We start from the raw sequence: 22,351 nt of genomic DNA, 5'->3' as shown, positions 1-22,351 counted from the left end.
CCAACTCTATCATCATGTAAATGTTGCTCAAGTCCATATTGGAGCTTTGATAATACAAATATTTAAAAATGATCAAGCATTAGAAAATCTTTGTGATTCATGAATTTTCAGGAGGTAATCCATGTTTTAGTCTCCATCCAACAACTGCAAAAAAAATAAATGCAATAAAGGTTAGAATCAGTCTCTTGATTTGTCGACCCCTGAAGACTTTCGATCTGAGCAAAATGTCCTAAACAGCCAGCCCATTCCAGCTTTAGAGGGCAGGCTTAATACCTCCTCTGTTTTAGATGCACTTTTTCTTCTACAGCAGCTCACCTCCTGGCTCAAGTCTATGTGAAATTAATGCATAACACAGATATACAGTTAAGTTAGTGCAGGCTCAATGTCCATTTAGCTTGACTCTGCTCTATATATACATATATATATATATATTTTTAAAATCTGACCAACACAAAAGTCAGCATTAGTGAGATTTTGCCATCTTCGTGTCAAACTAGAAAATGAAATAATAAAAGTAATCTTGTAGGACACCCTGTGTCTTTTGCCAGTAACAGCGGGCTAGATGTTGCATAAAGGACTTTCCAGTAACAGCGGGCTAGCTGTGGCATGCAGGACTTCCAAGTAACAGCAGGCAAACTGTGGCATGCAGGAGTTTACGCAACCATACCGGTTTATCAGTTTCATGAGGGAAGTAACATACATGCTCACGTCTTTCACGTCTTTCACGTCTTTCAAGTAGCATTTACTGTAAAGCCGTGACTGGGGTTGTTCCCAAAGGCCAAAGTTTCAGCCAAAGCTGTCAAAAATCTGTCTCAAAAATCCCCACCATGTGTTGCAACACATATACAGTTCTGGTAAAGCCTATAAATAACAATGCAACACATTTATGAGAGTAATATTTTATTTACAAAAGTGAAATATGACTGATGTAGTGTTTGACCAGAGTTAATCTAAATGTAATAATACTGGCCTTATAATGAACTCGCCTCCCATGACTGGTCAACAGTGAACTGCTACAAGTTTATTACTAACAAACTCTTCAATCTACACAAACATTTGCATCACTGACTCTTAACTTAATCTTGTTATGGCGAGGCTTCAGTCCCGCTGTACAAACGTGACTGACAGTCCAAACTTCATATGTGAATTTATGCATGAAAAGTATTTTTGCATGAACATAGAGAGCGTACTCTTCCACCAAGCTGCGTAAGACAAAAGAAGCTCCACAAGACACACAAACAATTAAAATACGTGACAGCTGGGATTGGATGGAAGTGACGAATGACAAACATATTTAAAATTCTTTCAATTAGTCATTATTAAAGCCAGATTAAAAAAAACATCTAACATCAAAAAACATTACTTGTGCTACACAATGAGACTATGAATTAACAAAACAGAATAAGACCAGTGCCTTCTGTGTTGTGTGTGGGTGTGCACACGTGTATATACAGGAGTTTGTGAAGCCTTAAGCACAGTTAGAAGTAAACACGTGAGGCCTGTTATAATTCTTTTGGCAATGGAATAAGGTCGATGCCAACCAGAGTAGAAAAGATTCCCGCGCAGACAAACAGTAAAGAAAACTTTCTCTGAGCGAGGACGGCTAAAATCGAAAAATTGAGAACTGCTGAGTTATAGCTTGTGGAAAAAAAGCACTTGGTATTATTGACGTACAGTTTAGAAAAACAGCAAAAGAATACTTTAAATTCAACAGGGTGAAACACTGCTGCTGTGTTATATTCATAAATTCAGCTCCCACGGCATTCATAAACAGCTGTAGTCGGTTGGTTGTTGCTTTAAAATGTTATTGTCCACTGTCTAGTGTCATTTATCAAAAATCAATTCTGGGAATGACTTTGCTAAAGATATGAGTGACACAGTGACGCAGTCAAAGCTGCTGTGAAAAAGTAGCTACAAGTATGAAAAACAAGTCAGTAAGATATCCTTCATAAATGATATTTTATCTACAGAGGACATCTAACTAAACCGTCATGTCTACAGGAAACTGACATAGCAGCATTCCTCCAACTGTGGTAGAACATCTTGCTTACAGTGGGAGTAAACAACTTTAAAAAAATAATAAAATACCGGAACTAAAAACATTGTGAAATACAAAATAAAACTAGACACATAGTCAGTAGGACTGGTCCAATGATTGATATTAAAAGATCCCATATTTTTTAGTTTTCATTATTATTAGTGGCTCATAATAAGGTTTAGCTAAACATTACTTATTAACATCAGTTTCACGATACTGGATTCTGATTCAACTGCTAATTTAAAACCTACTGAAGTTCAGTTGCTACAAAGTGGCCTGACTGACTGAAGATTTAATAAATTATTTAGGGCCAATAAGGAACGAGAACATTTGTGATGCCTCGGCTGGGGTTTGTCCGACACTGCCTGTAAGAAAAAGGCATATTTAAAAAAAAAAATGCAACTACAATCAGAAAAGAATGTTTTGCATACACATCCATGTAAAAGGGGGCTGGTCCACAGTCACACACTGCAGTCTTCACACCATCGTTTTGTCTCAAGCAGGAACATCCTTGGTGACGCTCAGCTTTCATGTCGGGGGACTTGAGAGTGAGTGGAGAATCTGGAAAACCGCATCAGAAATCCACAACGGCTGCTGATAAATCTGTGCTCGTGTCACTCGGGGCCAGTATGCGGCAGTGGGACGGTCATTTGTGAGACACCGGTGATGTGAGGAAGGGGTTTTCACAGCCGGGACTACCTGTGTCGAGACCCGCTGCTGGCTGATGATCGGTGGGTTTGTGGCGGGTAACCATCATGCTGATTATTACCCTCTGGTACTGATGCTGTGGCAGGGCTGTGAGGACGGTGCGGTTATTGACCTGCAGCAGACACACAGATCATATATCATGTACCAACAGAAGCAAAAATATAGGAATGAGATTAGATATAGGACTCTATTCAACCAGTGTGCAAATTCTTCTTTCCTCTCCCAGTATTTCACAGTGCAGGATACAGTGGGTGGGGACAAAATATCTTGCTGACGGGGATTATAAAAACTGTCTACCCTATTATATGGTTATTAATACCAAGTCAGAGCCCAGTGAAAGCCATTCAAAGCTCCTCCCTTTAGAAATGAGGCCAACCAATCCCATCCGTTATGTAACTTCTCTATTTATCCATCTCTATTTACACCGTATGCATTGTAAATAAAATGTAAGATGTCTCTCTTTACTGGTAAAACGTAGCCTGAGAAATACAGAGTTACTGCTGTCTCAAAATGTCAAACACAAAATGGAAAAGCGGGCTGGTTGCAGCATCTTCTAAGTCCCTTCATTGCGTGGACTCATTATTTTGCAGCCTTCTGAAGAAGGACCCTCATGAAAAAGCAGTCCATCCCTAAAAAAATAAATTTAAACGGCAGCAAAACAAAAATCATGGCCGTAAAAATGCCAATACGCTGTCCGGCACGATGCATGTCTCTCCGGCCGATCATCCAGGTGGTAATTAATGAAAAGCGGCCCAGCAATGCACTTAGCGTGTGGCCACAGTGACAGTGGAGAGGATTCAATAGACATAGATCAGTGAAAGGTGCTGATCGCTTGTGGTCCTACCACGCTTGACACAAAGGAGCGCCCGTGTCCCGCAGGCACTTCATCTTAGTTCATATCCCGACTCCAATGGGCCAGCCTGGATTATGGCTCTCTGGGGAGCCGGAGCAAGATTACTGTGATCGCTCTCACACACACACACACATGCTGAATCTTCTCCTCTGGAATCACCACATGCACTTCAACATGCTGTACAGCATAGAAACAAACTCACTGGCACATGTTCTTACCATGAGAAGGATCCGAGTCAATGGTCATTTGTCTTCAGTGAGAAGAACAAGAAAACGGGCTAGAAGAAAAACACACCAGAGTTACTCTACATGGCTGGTTTGCTTGCCTGCACAATATACAGCACTATTCTATTTCAACTGTTACCTTATGGTCTCCCATACAGACATTAGGGCCCACTGTGTTGTAAACAACGCTCTTCTCACCGTCATCTCCCTGAAAAGATGAATGAACTTTTAGTAACAAAGGAAATTAAATTTGAACTAAAATAAGTTATAGATTTAATGTGAAATATAACTTCTTTTAGTTAAAATGTCACAATTTTATGTCATTTGCATGGTCGAGTGTTGTTAAATGTTGGACTACATGATAAAATGATGACAAGACCAAAACATTATGTTCAAACCAGAGCCATATTGCACGTATCATATTCACCGTATTCATACATCCAGCTGGCGATTCTGCCCATTTAGTTGGCGACCCATATAAAATGGTGAATGACTGGTTTATTCCATATTTTATTCTGTATATAATCTGTACATTACTCTTCACTTTACTGCTTTTTGCTTTTCTGGTTAGATGCTAAACTGCATTTTGTGGTCTCAGTACCTGTACTCTGGAAGGGACACTAATGGTAAATAATACACTTCAGTAGCTAGCTTTTGTTACAGTGAAATAATGTTTGATGGTACATGTTACCTCATCATTCTGTTAATACTTGGACTAACTAGCTCTACACTTCAATGCAAGAACAATACGGTTTCTTTATTTTCACGTCTTCTATGCGGATCATTAACTTATGAGGATGCTGACTTATTGCCACTGACGCGCAGCTTTAGCCTCAGCCTCACAGACAACACAGTCTCATCATGTATGTAGCCATTAAGTGCATATTAAAAAAAAGAATCAGCTGGAAACACTAAAAAGTCAGAGACAGCATTTTCAACCAACTCATAAAGCTAACGTTAGCTTAATTAGTTAGCTACTTAGAGCTGACAATTGACGGTCACCGGCTACAGATAAGAAGCTTTTGTCTGCCACCGTCGGAAATAAAGGACTCATTGTTTTGAAAATAATGATCTATTCTTGGTGGTAAATCTGTCACCGTTATTGCAACGTGCTGTGAGAGAAGCTTGACGTAGCAACAGTAACTAAGGGGTTCAGGGCTTAGAGAGAGGTTTGGGATTTAAAGATATTGACGCTTCATTGGACAAATAACGCACTCGCTAATGATACAACCTATGCTTAGCTTTTAAGATAAATGACACTAATCTTGTAATCAACTCGCTTGCCATGTGAGAATGCAAATATTGTTTGAACAATGGTGTTAGAAAAGAAAGGTCCCATAGCCACTTAGCCTTATCTGACAACAAATAACCGATTAGGAAGTTGCAATCCTGTATTAAACTGTGTATATATAAAGCTTTTACAAGAGAACATATTCTGCACTTTGGGTGGAAAGTTATGAATTTCAGCTTGAAATATAATGATAGTTGCATTGACTGACTGACCCTGTGGATGAATTCTTGGGCAGTGTGTGCCATGAGGATGCGATCACACCAGGCAGGACAGCGAGTGTTCATGTACTGGGTCGGTTTAGTGTACTCTTCACTGTAGGGGTAGCTGAGAGAGCGATAGAGAGAAACACAGAGAATGTATTTTAGGCATACCAACAGAGTTTATACACAGTATGTTTGCAGCATTAAGCTTGGTTACCTGGGTGGAAACTTGATGTCCTCTTCCCCAATGACATCATGAAAGGCTGCAACTTCTTTGTCGTACTTCAATAGCTGAGGGATAGAGGCCATTACTGATAAGCTCTACAGGAAACCTCAACACATTAAAAACAAGCGGGATGTGAGTGAGTGCATCTTAAGCGCGGGTGAAATGCCAGTTTACTGTCAAAGTTATCACGGCTTTGTTTACCTCCGAGCTTTTGTCATTCATACGACTATGTATTTCCGCTGATAGGGTCTAATCTAAAATCTGGGAAGAAGTGTCAGATTGTTGCTAAGCAGCCTGTTGTTTACTGGTTTATAGTCGCAGCGCAGAGTTTCTCTGAGGCAGTGGTGTAGCTCATGGGGTCAGTGTGGGTGAAAGTTGAGGACTCACTGCTTTGCCATTGTCCTCCCTGAAAACCGCCTGGTGCAGGTAGGCAAACAGCTTCTCCTCAATGTGGAGCAGCACCTGCGGGTGAAACGGAAACAGGTGAAGTGAAAGCAGCACTGAAAAATAAAAAGTCAGTTGTCTTAACGGAACCGGTTTAATCACCTGGTGGTCGTTGTCTTTTTCTTCGCAGATGATCTTCTCCACTTCGTTACTGCTGTCCTTCTTCACCGTCTGCACGTCTGCCGAATTGGACAGATGCTGCTCACAGAAACACAAACACAAAGAAGAGCCTATGTCAAAACACCAGGCTAATACACGTCCTCATCACCTGAGCTTCGGGAGAAAAAGTGTTACATACCTGGACCAGACTAAGTGTGTCTAGGCGGAAGTTGAAATCTCCAAAGAGGAGGAAAGGCAGAGGAGTGTAGCGGCTGTCTGATATCCTGGAAGGAAATAGCACTGTCAGTCTTTTTTCTCTTACTGTGTGAGTGTGTATAAATTCACATGAATATGATAATAACTTCAGAATAGTCCATTCAAAGGTCAGAGTTTATGTAAATTCATGAAATATCCTGTTTACATGATGATATTAGCCAAGACTGTGAGAAAACATACTCCATTCATAGCGGTTATTCAGTCAAGCAAGGAGTCTATTTGTGTCCGGGTGAGAATAGTCACACGCCAACTATTCGGCTATTTACACCCACACAAGTTGAATAGGCTACTTAATTTAATAATAGTTAATTAGCTGAAAGGCTTTCTGCCAGAATGATTTAGTAGTAGTAGTAATAATATAAAGAGCGTCATAAAAGTACTGATATAAAGAGCAACAAAGCATGTACAGGGACTAGGTTGTGTGGTGGATGAATAGGTCAAACTCAGGACTTACACCAAGGCGGCCAGTGTTAAGAGTCTTGTGACAAGCCTATTTTTACACTTAGTTTTCTGTTTTTTTTTCATTTTCAGTTTTCAGTTGTAGTTTGGTTAGGTTTAGGCAACAAAACTACATGGTTAGGGTTAGGAAAAATATACATACAGTACATATACACATACAGTATTTAATGTGTGCCCCGGTTGAGTGCCAATAGCATTGTTTGCTATGGACATCTGGGTGTTGGCTCTGCCATGCTATACAGTTGGTTGTAAATAGCCACATTGGCTATTCCACCCCGGGTGCAAATAGTATTGTTAGCTACTGACACCTGGGTGCTATAATAGCATCTGCCTTGTTTTTATAGTTCTAACTTTGTGAGTGTTTGCCGTTATCTTGTGCATTTTACAGTCATGTTTTTCATAGTTGTGTACAGCTGGAAATCCGACCTGTTGACGACGTATCTGAGAGCGTTTTTGCGGTTGGCTGTGTAAATGGATGGACTGGAGTTGCAGGCAATGAGGTTGGAGGCATCGTGGAACAGGTGGACATTGACCAGGTCCAGACCTCTGTAGAGAACACACGCAGACAGAACATGGTCATATGTGGCAGGTGGAGAAAGGAAACAGGAAACAATTAGATAACTATGTGCGAGTGTGCCAACGTCGGGTGTCACTTATGAGGAGCTTTCTTATCAGCGAGTGCGCTTGTGTTAATGCGGAGTCCACAAACAAGCACATTTGTCTTTTGTGCAGAGCGTTCGCCCCTTTTCTTTGGCTGTCACGGGAAAACAATTAATGTGCATCCAACAAAGGAGCCGGGTTGACTCACAGCGTGATGTTGTTGCACACAGATTGTGGGCTCCTTTTGTTATTATCCCCCAGGTGACAACACAGCAGAGCAAATAGTGACTACAGTTCCCAGAAAACACAGGCAGCTGTAGCAGCAGATCTATCGTGGTTTGTTTCAGGGCCATATTTAGCTTCATTTACTTCAATTCAGTGGTTTCAAAACATACATTATATATGTATATATATATATATATATATACACATTATATATATACTATATATATATATATATATATATAGTATATATATACTATATATATATATACACAGTATATATATATATATACTGTGTATATATATACACAGTATATATATGATATATATACATATATATATATATATATATATCATATATATGATGATGAATGTGTTCACAGTCCTGTAACATTCAGCATATGATCTGGGTCGGCAGCAGGGCACCTTGCTGCTTCGGCTACGTATAAATGTAAAATAGATGATCGTTTTTAATTGGACTGTTTAGTTGCCAAACTAAATGAATGTACCAAGGTTGAGTCCTTACCGCAGGGGCCTGGGGTTCGAATCCAACCCGCGGCCGTTTGCTGCATGGTATCCCCTCTCTCCCCCACTTTCATAACTATCACTGTCACTATCAAATAAAGGCAAAAAGCCAAAAAAATAATCTAAAAAACAACAGCAAAAAAAAACATCCACAATACACACTAAAAATAGTGATTGTGGTGATGAGAAAACTGAGTGTGAGCCACTGAAGGAGCACTGAGTAATTGTTTCTGAATGTGGTGGGAGCTCACTAAAATCGCAGGTCATACACACCAAAATAATAAGCTAAAAAGACGCTAAAATGCTGTGGAGAGCTGATTTGAACTGCAGAATTGTGTCAATACAAAAAATATTAATAAAATGCTGCTTTAGACTTTTAAAAAACAGTTTTGAAGAAAAAGTAATTCCTATATCTAAAAGTAAGGTGTGAATATTATTATATTGTATTGGCACTAGTAGTGGAACATTTCTAACAACACCCAACCCTTCTCGGAAAAACATACTCACTTTTTTTTATGGCAGATATGAAGCAATGGCTTGGCATCCATTGCTTCATTTCTTATAACAACAACTGGATTTCACAGAAGTCAACACACCAACCAAAAGTGAAAGTGAGTTGAGTCCGAGGTTGACTGAGGTTAGTGCACGGTACGTACTGATTGTGTATGATCCAGCGGGTCCTCATGAAGCCCTTTCTGGACCACTTGAACTGCAACAGAGACAAATTAGAGCGAGTCACTAAACAGCAGTGAGCTGTGTCTTTAGAGGGCCAAACTGATAATTATTGATTCTTTCACATAATTTGTCTCATCTCCCTGTCAGAGCCTGCAGACAGCCCCTACAGCCCCAGTAGACTCATTTGTCCCAACATCTCCCTTTGGCCCTCACGTGCCCCTCCCCACACCTGCACACACACACACACACACACACACACACACACACACACACACACACAAATGTAAGCTTACACAGATGCACACTCATGCATACATACTCACATCAGGCCAGAAATTCTTTGGGAATTTTTCTTTCTCCACCGTGGTGACCCCGTCCATAGAGCCCACGTGCTTGTTCTGTCCCGACACTGCTTTAAAATCCTTAACTGTGAGGGGGAGAGAGAGAGACAGAGGGTGTGGAGGGGGAGTGACATGTAAAAGAGTGAGAAAACATGCAAACAGCAATCAATAAACTGGTGTTAACCTCATCAGAGCGGCATACGTGATGAGGGGATCTATAAGCGAGCCATTAGACTGTGTTTGGTGAACAACAATCGGTTTGGGGCCACACAGCGAGTGGCAGCTGCGGGATGTTTATGGTTCTTCCATAAGCTTTTCTGAGGAGCTTTTTCACGCCTAACGTGACTGGACTATGCAGCAGCAAAATAACAGCTCCACTTTAAATTCAGGTTCTTTGCAAAATATCTGACCGGGAGGGGTGGGCCATAAAACTGTCATTATACAAAGAGAAATGTCCTGAAATTCTTGATATTAAAAAGAATTACAAGAACGTTGCCAATCATATGCAACATTACTCCATTGAAGGTGTGAGCCATTTATGAGCCATTAGCAAAACAGTACGGGATGCAAGAGGAGGGGTTTATGTTGAGAGAACTAAAATGATCAAAACATTTTTCCAAGGACAAAGCAATATGAATACATCACCAGTTGACGAATAGTAAAACAACAACAATCAATGCAGACGTCATGCATAAGGAGTAAAGTTTTTACCATTAAAATCATACTGATAGATGTTTTTCAGTGTCTTGTGGATGAAGTAGATGCTCCCCAAAGCCTGCAGAGAGAGAAATAAAGGACAGAAGTGTAACAATTAGGGCTCCAACTAACGATTATTTTCACTGTTGATTAATCTGTTGATTATTTTTCTTGAGTAATCGATTAGTCGTTTGGTCTATAAAATGTCAGAAAATGGTGAAAAATGTCGATCAGTGTTCCCCAAAGCCCAAGATGACGTCCTCAAATGTCTTGTTTTGTCCACAACTCAAAGATATTCAGTTTACTGTCACAGAAGAGTAAAGAAACCAGAAAATATTCACATTTAATAAGCTGGAGTCAGAGAATTTTGACTTTTTTTCTTAAAAAATTACTCAAACTGATTAATGAATTATCAAAATAGTTGGCGATAAATTTAAAAGTTGACAACTGATCGAATAATCGATTAATTGTTGCAACAATTAATAGTTATAACATGTAAAATCGGTTTCAGGTTAACCATAAACATCACAAATGTGCAGTTTTGACAGTTTTCAGCTGTGATAAAGGTCTTCATACTGAAATTACACTTTTAATGTTGTTGCAGATGCCTTTAGCTTCAGACATTTGCTGAAAAGAACACACATTTTAGTCCAGCAAAAATGCCTGAAAATGTGCCTTACATATTCCCAGTTTCAATATTGCAGAATTAAACTTTATAAAACTATAATATTTGAGCTTTTTAAAAAGGAACACTTGAGCTCTGTCTGAACCATTTAGGGTGGTTCTCACAACAGCGACGCACAATGAAACCTAAACATCAAAATCATCAACTGGACCTCAGAGATGATGAATTGAATTGTTCATTTCCCCATCATGTGAGCCTCGTATTGAACGACCCACAGTATATTGTTACTCTTCCAAAGACACATGAAACTTTAAAGAATAGAGACGTTCAAAGTGAACACGTAACTGCACAACATATCCACAAACTGCCCCCCCCACTTCCCCCCTCATACACACACTTCAGCACCCAATCATCCCTGACATGGGGCTGACAATTTTTAATGTACTAACTGCCTGCTCCACTGATCTGATTAATCATGCCCTGTGAGATCAATAAAGACAGAAAATTAAAACAATTTAAAAGGTATTAAGCAGTAGGCCTGCTGTCTGCCAACGCCGCTGCTGTGACTGGGGGCCGAAGAAAAATCAGCCGGCACTCGGAGGGCTCGGGGCGTGACGGACCGCTGTACGACCCCCCCACACACACAAACATCCAGTCGTAGCATGAGAGATCTCTCCCTGAAGAGATCATTTATCTTCGGTGCCAAAGCCATCCTCGTTTAATAAAATGGAGGTGTCTCCGTGGTCGGCTCCAGTGAGCGGCAATTAGTGGCCAACTTGTCCAAACTAAGGTTCGAGTCAGGGAGTTATTTGACCGAGTCTGATAGGGTTGTTCACTCCCTGCTCAAACTAATAGAATGTTTCTGAGAAGCAAGTTCAAAAACGGTCATTTCAGTTAACAATTAGATGAAAATTAAGGCTATATTCTGATCATTAGCTCATAAAAACGGAAATTTGTCCAAGTTTATGTTGGATCAGTGGTAATATCATGTTTAAACAGTACTGCAAAGTACACACACACACACACACACACACACACACACACACACACACACACACACACACACACACACACATTCTCCTCCACATACTCCGCCAAACACCTATCTTCATCAATCAGGTTTGTGCACAGTTTAATAAAAAAATATTGACTTACAAGTGATTTTTTATCAAAACACCATTTGTACTGGGAATGCATGCAAGTCTGCCCCCTCTGCTCCTGCAGCCCCTCTGAAAGGAGAACCCCCCAAACTCTCTCTTGGCCGTATAACTGATGATCCGCAGCCAGGGGGAAACAAATTGAAAATCAATGCAGGTGGCACCGACGAAATGAGAATGAGGCATTAGGAGGGGTGGGTGGGTGGGTGGGTGGGGAGGGGGGCTGAAACCCTCTCAGGGCAAACAGTGGAGGGTGCGAACACTCGAGCGCAGGGGAAACTTAGTCCCAGCTGTCTTCCATCCCCACCCCCCCTCACACTTTATTTATCGTGCACAAATGGGCTGGGATCAATAGTTTTAATCTAGAGTTAAATGTATTGACTTTGGCCTGTCTCCCCCCCCCCTCACCTGGCCATTGACTTTCTCCTTTTTACTTCACACACCTTCAGTCTACAGATGCAGCCGTTGACCCCTACTGTCAGACGCCCAGTGTGGGGGGATCACGTGGGAGGAGTAAGGGTTAATAGTTTAAGAAATACTCAGCCACTTTTCTCAACTTGGGAGGTGTTACTCACAACCTGTGCAGAATTTCAGACAAACTAAAGCTGACAAACCCCGTTACGAGCAACTCCGAACACCGTTCAATCCCAAGGAAAAAGACTTGCGAGAAAAACTTGCTGGTGCTGTGTGAGGTCGCTTAAAGAAGAAGTAAGAAATGGCTTTCACGATAGATGTGGAGATCGAAGCTGAGCCCATGAGCCCGAGCACTGCAGCGTCCCGCCAGGCGCTGAAGAGCACCAGGTCAGACTTCATCTACAGAGACAGACTCTGGGTTCAGCGATAGATGACGATAAGAGCTGCAAGTGGCGTCACGAATAACTTAACAAACCTGACTTTAAGAATCTCTTCCATTTTGGCATCATGTAACTAACTACAACATTGTTTCATAATATATCTTTGAGATCTAACTCACTTACATGGTTGTGAACATGTCTGAGATTGTGCAGCGGCCCTTGATGGATGAAACCCAACCCATAAACACAAACGCACAACAAATCATATAACGAAAAAGTACGGCAAATATGTACTGATACTTCTGATAGTGAACGATGTGACGTGGTTTTCTCTTATCTTCATCACAAAGGGAAAACTCTTCCATCGAAAACATCCCACGATAGCCTTCGCACTTATATAAAACTTCTTCTTTATAAAATGTTAACTTTTTTTTCTAGTATAATTTGCTTTAAGGTGAGATTTTACGCTGATATCACTGATGATATTTTTCACTTCAGTTTTTTTTTTGTCTTTTGCAAAAAGAAATCTAATAATGTACAAAATATAATAAATGATATTGTACAAATGCTCCATTAGGGTCTACAAACTCATTCCTAAAGCGTTGACCAACAGTAACCAGCTCCTGCTTTTCACTCACCAGCACCAGCATTGTACATCCAACGCCTTCATCTCCCTCTGAGCACTAACATGGAGGAGGACCCCATCTAGTGGAAGTACGTGTGAACTACTCTGTGTGTTTCTCACCGTAAAGCTGTCTTCTGCTTGGAACTGGTTGTCCACATAGATGCAGACTCTGTCAAAGTCTTTCATTTCCTCACTGGACTCAATGCTCCTGGGAACCACAGAGCACGACAGAGCTTTCATTAGATTAGGCACAGAGTAAAATGTTTGTTCCCTTTGATGATGATGATGATGATGATGATGATGATGTAGAACTGAAGCGATTAGTAGAATGATTAGGTAAAATGTGTTACTACGATCTTTTATTTATAGATCAATTTCTCTCTGGAATAATTTGCCTCAAAGTCTCTGCTGCATTGTAAGTAAATCAACGTTTAAAAAGAAACTTTAAATTTGATCTAAGACTGTAATTTGTTTGCTGTGGTAGCGTTTGTATGTTTGGTTTGTTTGGTTTGCTATCTTAGGTGTACTATTTGTAAGTTTTATCTGTAATTTGTTATTTCTAAGGTTTTTATTTGTGTATTTATATGGTATCTTAATGTGTTTGTTTTTGTATGTGCTTAATGTGGACCCCAGGATGATTAGCTGGTTGCTATGGCACTAATGTGGATCCTTAATAAAATCAAAGGAAATAATTGGCAAGAATTGTGATAGTCAATTAATTTTAAAGTCATTTACTAAGCATAATTGTAATTGTAATTGTAATTGTAATAACTTAAGTGGTTCTAGCTTCTCAAATGTGAATGTCTGTTGGTTTTCTTAATCTTTTGTGATTTTTAACTGAATATCTTTCGGTTGGTGGACAAAACAAGCTATCTATACTAGGTCTTTGGGAAACTGTGATGGGCATTTTTTCTCTGTTTTCTTTAAATTGTTTAGACCAAACTGACTATCAGAGAAATTACTCTGGCAGATTAGTCAATAATGAAAATAATTGTTAGTTGCTGCCCCATTTGAATACAAGAAGGAGAGAGGACTTTCATTTTTTTAACAGTTGTGATAATATCAAACACATGGTGAAGGACTAGCATGAATTCACTGAGCAACATGGATTATGAGTAGCACATTATTAGTCCTACCTAAAGAAGTTTTCGGCGTGGCCCATGTTGGCCATGTAGTCCTTCCCTCCCACCTCCTGGAAGTGCAGGGCGATGAACTGCGGCTTGTGGCTGTGGATCGTCTGTAACAAAGCAGCACAAACAGGTCATAGTCTAGAGGTTTTTACATTACAGAGTAATGAGGAGTATAGGGGCTGCTCAACACTGTGTGTCTCAGGATGAAGTGAACTATCCTTTAGGGGTGAGGTGGAGATTTTCTGTGATTGAATTTCTAGCGTGGCTATGTTATCAGTGACCGTGCTGATACACAGTATCTGTTTTCCAGAGGAACATGGAGCTGTTGTGTATGCTGGTATGTCATTGTAATGATGCCGGAAGCCTATAAAAGTGGGCCAGAGCCAACAAAGATTTTATTTGCTTCAACTGAACTAGACTGTCCATAAAATGTAAGAGAGAAATATGTGACACTGCCAGTGATGAGTGGAAATACTAAATGTTTAAAACAGTGAATTATTAATGCAAGATCCAGGAGGCCCCAAACTTACCTTGTACAATTCTTGTAACCATTCATTTTGAATTTCACCCAACTATAAAATGAAAAAGAGAAAAAACATCAATGCATGCAATCTTTCTTGAAGAATTGGTCTAAAATCAAATACTAAACGTGCATTCATTTGTTTTTGGGCCACCTGGGGGCAGTGCAACGAGCTGTAAACACAGAACTGACATATTATCACCTTATCAAGGCCTATAGAAAGGCCGCTGGGTCATGGACGGACATGGGTCTTGGGGTATGGGGTATGACACATGCGCAGTGTGACTGATGCTGCGGTCGTGCGTTGCGATTGGCTCAATTTCGGCGAGCGCAGGCCAGATTTTACTGCGCATGTGTTATACCCCCAAAGATATGACACGTGACTCAGCCTCCTTTCCATAGGCTTGGCATCATACAGACACAGAGCAACATTAGCATTCATTTGTGTGCCAAGGCCTATTTTTTTATATTGGCACACATTTTATAATTTATAGCCATTGTCTCCACTCAACATTTCCTTATCCTCACAACATTTCTGTTCCTCTTCACATTTCCTTTTTTCACATTTCAACTTTTCTTTCTGAAAGGACTGTGTAGCTAGCTAGGTTACCAGACAACAGTAGTAGTTAAACAGACTAGCCATTGCACACAACGTTATTATACATAAACCGTGCTGCATACTGCTGTAACATCACTGTATAATGCTACTTGAAAGTTCACAGACATCATGCTTCCATCCTCACAACGTGATCTTCATCTTCAGGTGCACTTAGTGACAAACCACTAAGTGGGTTTGTCAATCTGAGCGACTCCTTTCACACATATTCATTTAAAATAAAATAAAATAATTGATTAGAGAAGCTTTAATTATGAAGTCTCCTTTCAACTGCACAAAATGAGTCAGTTTTAATGTTTTATAGAATGCTAGCCTACGGGATATACAAAAACAAATCATTAATTTACCAAAAAAAATCATCATAGCTTCTGGCTTTAAAATTACATTGCCAGCTAACAAACTGGTCAAATGGAATTCAGGAAGTCGTCAATCAATGAAAGGAAAGACTCTGAATTAACTCCCAGCAGGTTAAAACAAACAATAAAGTCTGTCTGGAAATATTATCCTGTGTGTTCCAGGATGTAGTGTCATTCAAGTGGAGCTGCACCTGTCGTAATCTGGCCACCGTCCACACATCCTCCCTGATGGCGTGTTTCATATTTCATGGCCACTTGACAGCTGATTATACGGTCAAACATGTATGAGGAAAGCATGCGGATAAATCCTCAAACAAAGCAATCTGTCAAACAAGGTTGGAGCTTATATAGCAGCCCTTTCCTTGTTTGGAAGAAACCCATTTACACTGTCTGTATAAAACCGGCACCATATTGCCTTGTGTAGCTGTAAACAGATAAATAACTGAATTTATTGAATTGAATTTTATTATTTCCCCTCACATGCTAGGGAAAAATTAAATGTTACGCTCACAGTTACACTGACGGTAAATGCTTCTTCATTCTCATACCAGAGAATCCTCTCTGACTCTAAAACTGGCTTCTCTGGCTTTTTGAAGACTATAACTCGTAAATCAACAACTGCTCCTAAACTGTGGCATGCGAACATGTCCTTCCTTACACACCCGCTTCAAAGTTTTCCCATCGCAAGGTAATTTACAACCGTCTGCGACGCCAGGTGCGTTCATACTAGCTGAGGAATGGCTTTGCATAGTGCATTTGCATGGCGGTGTGGCAGGGGATGTGACTGCAGCTCAGCCATTGTAACCTGAAGGACTCGTCTCACATCATTCTAGCTACTAACACAGTCATGAACACACCGACCCTGATTCATTCATATATAACTGTAATATATACATGTTTTAGAGTTACAGTTCATACAGCAATTATACTCGAGATGCTCATCACAAGTCAGAAAACCTCATTAAAAACTAGTGAAGGAAAACCTGAATCAGTCCAGCAACAAAACAATTTGTTTTTCCCCCCTGGGTGAGGCAACAAGACTGGGCACGATCAACAAGAGAGGCCTTAAGCAAGCTTCCACAGCAGCACTTTTCCAAAGACAAGAGTTAGCTTTAATGAATCCAGCATGGTGATTAAGTTAAGGCTTTGTTGCTCCAAGCTGTCCAATGAAAATTGGCTGAAATGTGTTCCAACAACTGATGCCCTTACATGTTATAATTTGTCTGACGCCATTTGTATGCATAAAGGGAATGTGTGTGTAACAGTAACATCTATTCAATGTAACAGAGTCTACATAATCTCCGGGATACTGCTATAGTGTGCCATAGAAATGTTACTGGTGGCACGGAGCAGCAGACTGTCGCACTGGCTAAACTGCTCCGACAGGATAGTCCCAGTGCTGTAAATCAATAGGATTTACGCTGTGATGTGCTTAAGGTCTTGCTCTTATCCCAAAGAGCAGGGTGAACGTTTAGGAGTGTTTATAGAAATAGGGGGGGCCTAAATCTGTAGAAAAGCTGAAGTCCCCCGGGGAAGATATTCATCTGTTTACATATCTCCCACAATGGGATCTAACATGTTTTCATTGGAGCCAGATCTGGCAACCGGAAACATGGTCCTGAGCCAAATTTCCATGAGCGTAAGAGCCCTCCTCTCTGCAAAAGTCTCCCTTTTGTCAGCCCAGCAGAGGCCAAGACTGAAAACCATTGAAGATAGAAGAGTTAAATTAAAGCCTAATCGTTTTAATACATTGTAAAAAGTGGTTATATGTTATTTTATTTTTTTTACAAAAATGTAAGAATAGGCTATAAACTATAACTTAGATAACATATATAGTCATATAGTGTTACCACTGGAGCCGATGATGTAAATGCCATACAGTATGATAAGGATACTGAGTAACACAGACCCTCCCTGTACTAACATCAGCAGTGATTTTCAACAGGGTAGTGAGGGGCCATTATGATTATGGGGGGCCACACCTGCAGAGGGTCCACATAGGACTAATTTATATAAAAAATTGGAGGGTGGCAGGGTTGGAAATTAGCACCAGCCACTAGCCAAATGCTGGTAAAACATGCAAGTGGCTGCTAGATTTGCTTCACTCACCAGCCCCAAAAAAACAATGGTAATCTATTGAGTGGCTGGTAGATTTTGGAATCCACCAACCACAGTGGCAGGTGAACAAAAAAGTAAATTTACAACCCTGGAGGTCAGGGTCTAATACTAATTTAGAGGGTCTGGAAGACCACTGCAGTGGCACACATACACACACACACACACACACACACACACACAAATACTGAATGACATGTGATGTCATGGATGTCCGGGCCAGGGTATATAATAAATGAAGACAAACTTATATTAGTCCACTTAGATATACAGAAAATGTGGTCAACATGTAAGGTGTGCTGTTACAGGTCTAATAAGGTAAATATTACTTTTTTTTACTCCAGTTAATTTTGGTCAATTAATTATGAATTGGGACCCCTTTTTATTCTGAATACCTGCGTTATAAAAATCAGCGTTACGTGACCTGTACATAAAACCCTTGCAAAAATTAAAGGGACTATATGCAACTTTTAGAAAGTCCTTGTCATTAATGACACCAGTGGCCATTAAGTGAACTGCAGTCCGCATCCTGTTGCTCGTGCTCGCACTCCGTAGTAGGGATGTCACGAGAACCGATACTTCGGTACCAAGTCGATGCCAAAATTTTATAAAAAAGTGACGGTACTCTTTTTCTACAGTACCAAAGGTACCATACGATGCCTGTAATGGTCGTTGGTAGGGATGTGACAGTGAGGAAAATCTTCCCACTGGTTAATAAACTTGTGACAACACCGGTGTCACCGATTACACCGGACATTTTACAAGAAAAGATGACGGTCAATATGTGCAGAGCCTTGACTCTGATTTTTACTGTCGGGTGGCGGTGTGTCTGGCCTCTACGGTAACGGTTTTGCTGCGGGGCTCCACGGCGGGAGTCTACCTGGCGCCGCTGCACCGTGCACATCGGCTGTGACAGCTCCATCCACCTCGCGGCGATTACCTCATTAACGTTATGATTCCCTTAGCTTTGAGATAAACGTGAAATATTGACAAATAGGTGCGTTTGCTTTTCACTTCGACAACAACTCCTCTGCCTCCTGCTCCTATTACTCTGAGATGATGGACCAGATGCGTTCATGGTCAGTATGTGTGTGTCCGTCGTCTGATTATCGATTGATAACATGCCGCTGATACACCAAAATGGGTCAATTCTTTGTATTTATTACTTAAAGGCTACATGCCTCTGTTTTTTGTAATGTCCAAATGCTTTTAATAAAAGAATATGTGTTGAATTACATGGGATTTTAAATTTTTTTTTTTTTACCGTGTTATTGAAATTGGTATAGAGAATCGTGGAAATTCACTGGTATTGGTAACGACTACTAGATTTCTGCTACCGTGACATCCCTACTCCGTAGTCGCGAGCGATCATCCTGGGCATCGGCCAAAACAGTGACGTGACATTACATTACAGTAATATATCACCGTTATTGTCCAATCTTCATGTTACTAACTAGCTTGGCATTTGCAAATTACTTCATCAGCTTACATTACAAAGCAAAACCGTCCCGAGTCCTTTACATAGAAATCAGTCCACAGGCTATTATGGGCAACCGAGAAAAATCGCTGAAGGTCTCAGTTTTTAAGTTGCATTACAATCTCTGTTCACACAATGACAATACAAAGTGATTAATAAATGTAAATTGTTACATACAGTACCTTTGAGCAATCATTTTAAAAGAGTTAGCTACATATAGGTTTAGGTTTTTGTAGGTCATATGTTTTGTCTATACCTGTAGAGTATTTGGTGAACATTTCAATATGTTTTCATAGGTGACCTTTCACTGTGTCACTGAATCTGACGGATCACAGATTTCAGTGCGACACCTACAGGTCACGTGATGCTTAAAACTTTCGCATCCCAACGGGTAATAAAAAATAATTATAATATAGCCTCAACTTAAGCTTTTCTTTCAATCAACTACAGCAGGATGAACACTAATTGAGCACGTTACTGACAGCCGACAAAAGAAACACGACTGAGTTAAGACAGTGATACAAAATACATGAATAAAGTAAAGTGACAGCCTGTCACTTTAATTTATTCATGTATATACAAACATAAATGGCAATACAAAGTGATTAATAAATGTAAATTGTTACATATAGTGCATTTGAACAATAACTTTAAAAGAGTTACATATAGGTTTAGGTTTTCCCTGCAGGGTCACAGGTCCTATGTTTTGTCTACCTGTAGAGTATTTGGTTAACATTTCAATATGTTTTCATATAGGTGACCTTTCAGTGTCACTGAATCTGACGGGTCACAGATTTCAGTGCAACACCTACAGGTCACGTGATGCTTAAAACGTTTGCATTCAACAGGTAAATAAATAATAATTATAATATATAGCCTAGATATCAACTTTAAGTTGAACACTATAGAGCAGGTTACTGACAGCTGACAAAAGAAACACGACTGAGTAAGACTATACAAAATACATGAATAAATTAAAGTGACAGGTCATTAGTAACCCTTGTAACACATAGCAACGAAGATGTAACACATAGCAACGAAGATGTAACATAGCAACGAAGATGTATACTAGCAGTCAAGGTAAAACTTATACCTCCTGCTCTCTCTCTCTCGACTTATTATTTCTCTGTCAGCCTACCTAACAGCATTAACTCTAATCCCCCTGGCAGCACTGCAATGTGGTGTAGTTTTAATGTTTAACTCACAACAAGTCAGCTAGCTACTTACATTGTCAAAGAGTGACCCGACATTTGCGGTGACGAGCAGCACATCAGTGAACGTTTCCATGTTAACGACCAACCAACCAACCGCCGTCAACCGTCACAAACAGCTCGAGGAAACTCCGTTATAGCGTCCCCAACTGATGCACGTGCAGGCCTTTTTCTAACTGATACTCTCTCGTGCAGCAGCAGCAGCTATATATATAATGGCTTTAACGTGTGAGCTCAGAACAACATCTCCTCAGTGACGGTGCTGCTGCTCCTGTGCGTCGCTTCTTCTTCTTCTGGTCCAACTTGTTTGGTTATGGCGGGCTGTCGTATCAGGTCGTCGTCATAAGAAGTCGTAGCGGCGCTCACATCCATCGTCGAGGAGCCGAGGAAGTTGGTTTAATAAGCCGTGGGTTTCCGCCTCCTCTCGGTTAATTGGACTAGTGGCTTCTTAGCGGACTTAAAGCAGCATGAAGGGGAGGAGGAGGAGGGGGTTCATCTGCTGCTGCTGCTGCCTGACAGACGCTCTGATAACCGGACAGAGCAGTCTGTCAGCAGCGCTGCGTTATGAACTCCTGGTGCTCCGCCTCCAACCATTTACTGCCAGCTATAGTCTTCCTTACGTTCACTCCAATGTGTTAATTACCTCCTCTGAAGATCTGAACACTATTGATTTATTTATATTAACCCCTAGCATGTTTTGCGTTTTATGTTACTTATTTAAATGTATTTAATTTTTGATTGTTTTTATTTCATTATTTATATTTATTTATAATATATATATGTTACTTTTGAAATTTATTTTATTTTATTTTTTATTTTATTGTATTAAATATATTTATATCTATTTATAATATATATATATATATATATATATATATATATATATATATATTATATTTATATTTATTTATAATATATATATATATATATTATAAATAAATATATATATATATATATATATATATTACTTTTTAAATGTATTTTATTTTTGTTTGTTTTTATTTTATTATATCTATTTATATTTATTTATAATATATTTATATAATATATATATATTTATTTATATAATATAAATAAATATATATATATATATATATTTCCTTTATATGTATTGTTTCCCTATGTGTTGATTCAATTGTTCTTTGTATTGTTTACAAATTTTAAATAAACCTCTGAAGATCTGAACACTAGATTTGTTTCAGCAAGTGTTTCACCTTTTCATTAAACGTTTTCAGGTCAGGTTGTACAGGTTGTTCAACACAATATATGAGAAAGAATATTTTCTAATCAATCTCATTATTATTATTGTCGCAAAGTTTTACATTCATAAATGCAAATTTGCGTTAAACCTCACTTTAATGTTTTCAAGAAAGAAATGATACTATATATTAAGATTATATCTTCTGTAAGAAAACAAACAAAAAGGCTAGTAAAACAGTGAGTTTGTGCTCCCCTTTTAATATTTTTAATTTAAGTTACTATGATTTATTTATTTATATTTACTCCTGGGATGTTTTGCGTTGTATGTTACTTTTTGAAATTTGTTTTATTTTTGTTTGTTTTTATTTTATTATATTTATTTATAATATATATATATATATACAGTATATATATATATTTCCTTTATATATATATTGTTTACCTATGTGTTGATTTAATTGTTCTTTGTATTGTTTACAAATTTAAAATAAAGTATTGAAAAAAAAAAACAAACCTCCTCTGAAGATAATCACATAATATTTGATTAACATGGAAACATGTGCGTTTGGCCTGTATTGCAAATTAGCTTAAACAATTTAGTACCACAACCTAAACCCCTCCTGAATACTTTTCTATTGCAATAACTTG

The 22,351-nt window shown here is 39.3% G+C and overlaps 1 protein-coding gene across 1 annotated transcript; it reads right to left on the bottom strand.

The window, feature by feature from the left end:
* Positions 1-883: 883 nt before the first annotated feature.
* inpp5l (inositol polyphosphate-5-phosphatase L) lies at positions 884-21,053 on the bottom strand. The gene is made up of 16 exons (XM_074638386.1): positions 20,520-21,053; positions 14,739-14,780; positions 14,215-14,315; positions 13,199-13,286; positions 9,893-9,956; positions 9,164-9,267; positions 8,822-8,874; positions 7,245-7,364; positions 6,283-6,367; positions 6,087-6,182; positions 5,928-6,002; positions 5,532-5,605; positions 5,327-5,438; positions 3,963-4,031; positions 3,818-3,876; positions 884-2,858 (listed from the first exon to the last, which is right to left on the bottom strand). Exons 1-15 carry the CDS (start codon positions 20,577-20,579, stop codon positions 3,835-3,837), a joined length of 1,185 nt encoding a protein of 394 aa, XP_074494487.1. The 5' UTR covers positions 20,580-21,053; the 3' UTR covers positions 884-2,858; positions 3,818-3,834.
* Between the last annotated feature and the right edge of the window lie 1,298 nt (positions 21,054-22,351).

The sequence above is a fragment of the Sebastes fasciatus genome, chromosome 6, assembly GCF_043250625.1.
Source record: "Sebastes fasciatus isolate fSebFas1 chromosome 6, fSebFas1.pri, whole genome shotgun sequence".
In the NCBI taxonomy this organism is placed as follows: Eukaryota; Metazoa; Chordata; class Actinopteri; order Perciformes; family Sebastidae; genus Sebastes; species Sebastes fasciatus.
The sequence above is the reverse complement of the archived record's forward strand: the minus strand, read 5'-3'. Positions and strand labels throughout refer to the sequence as shown.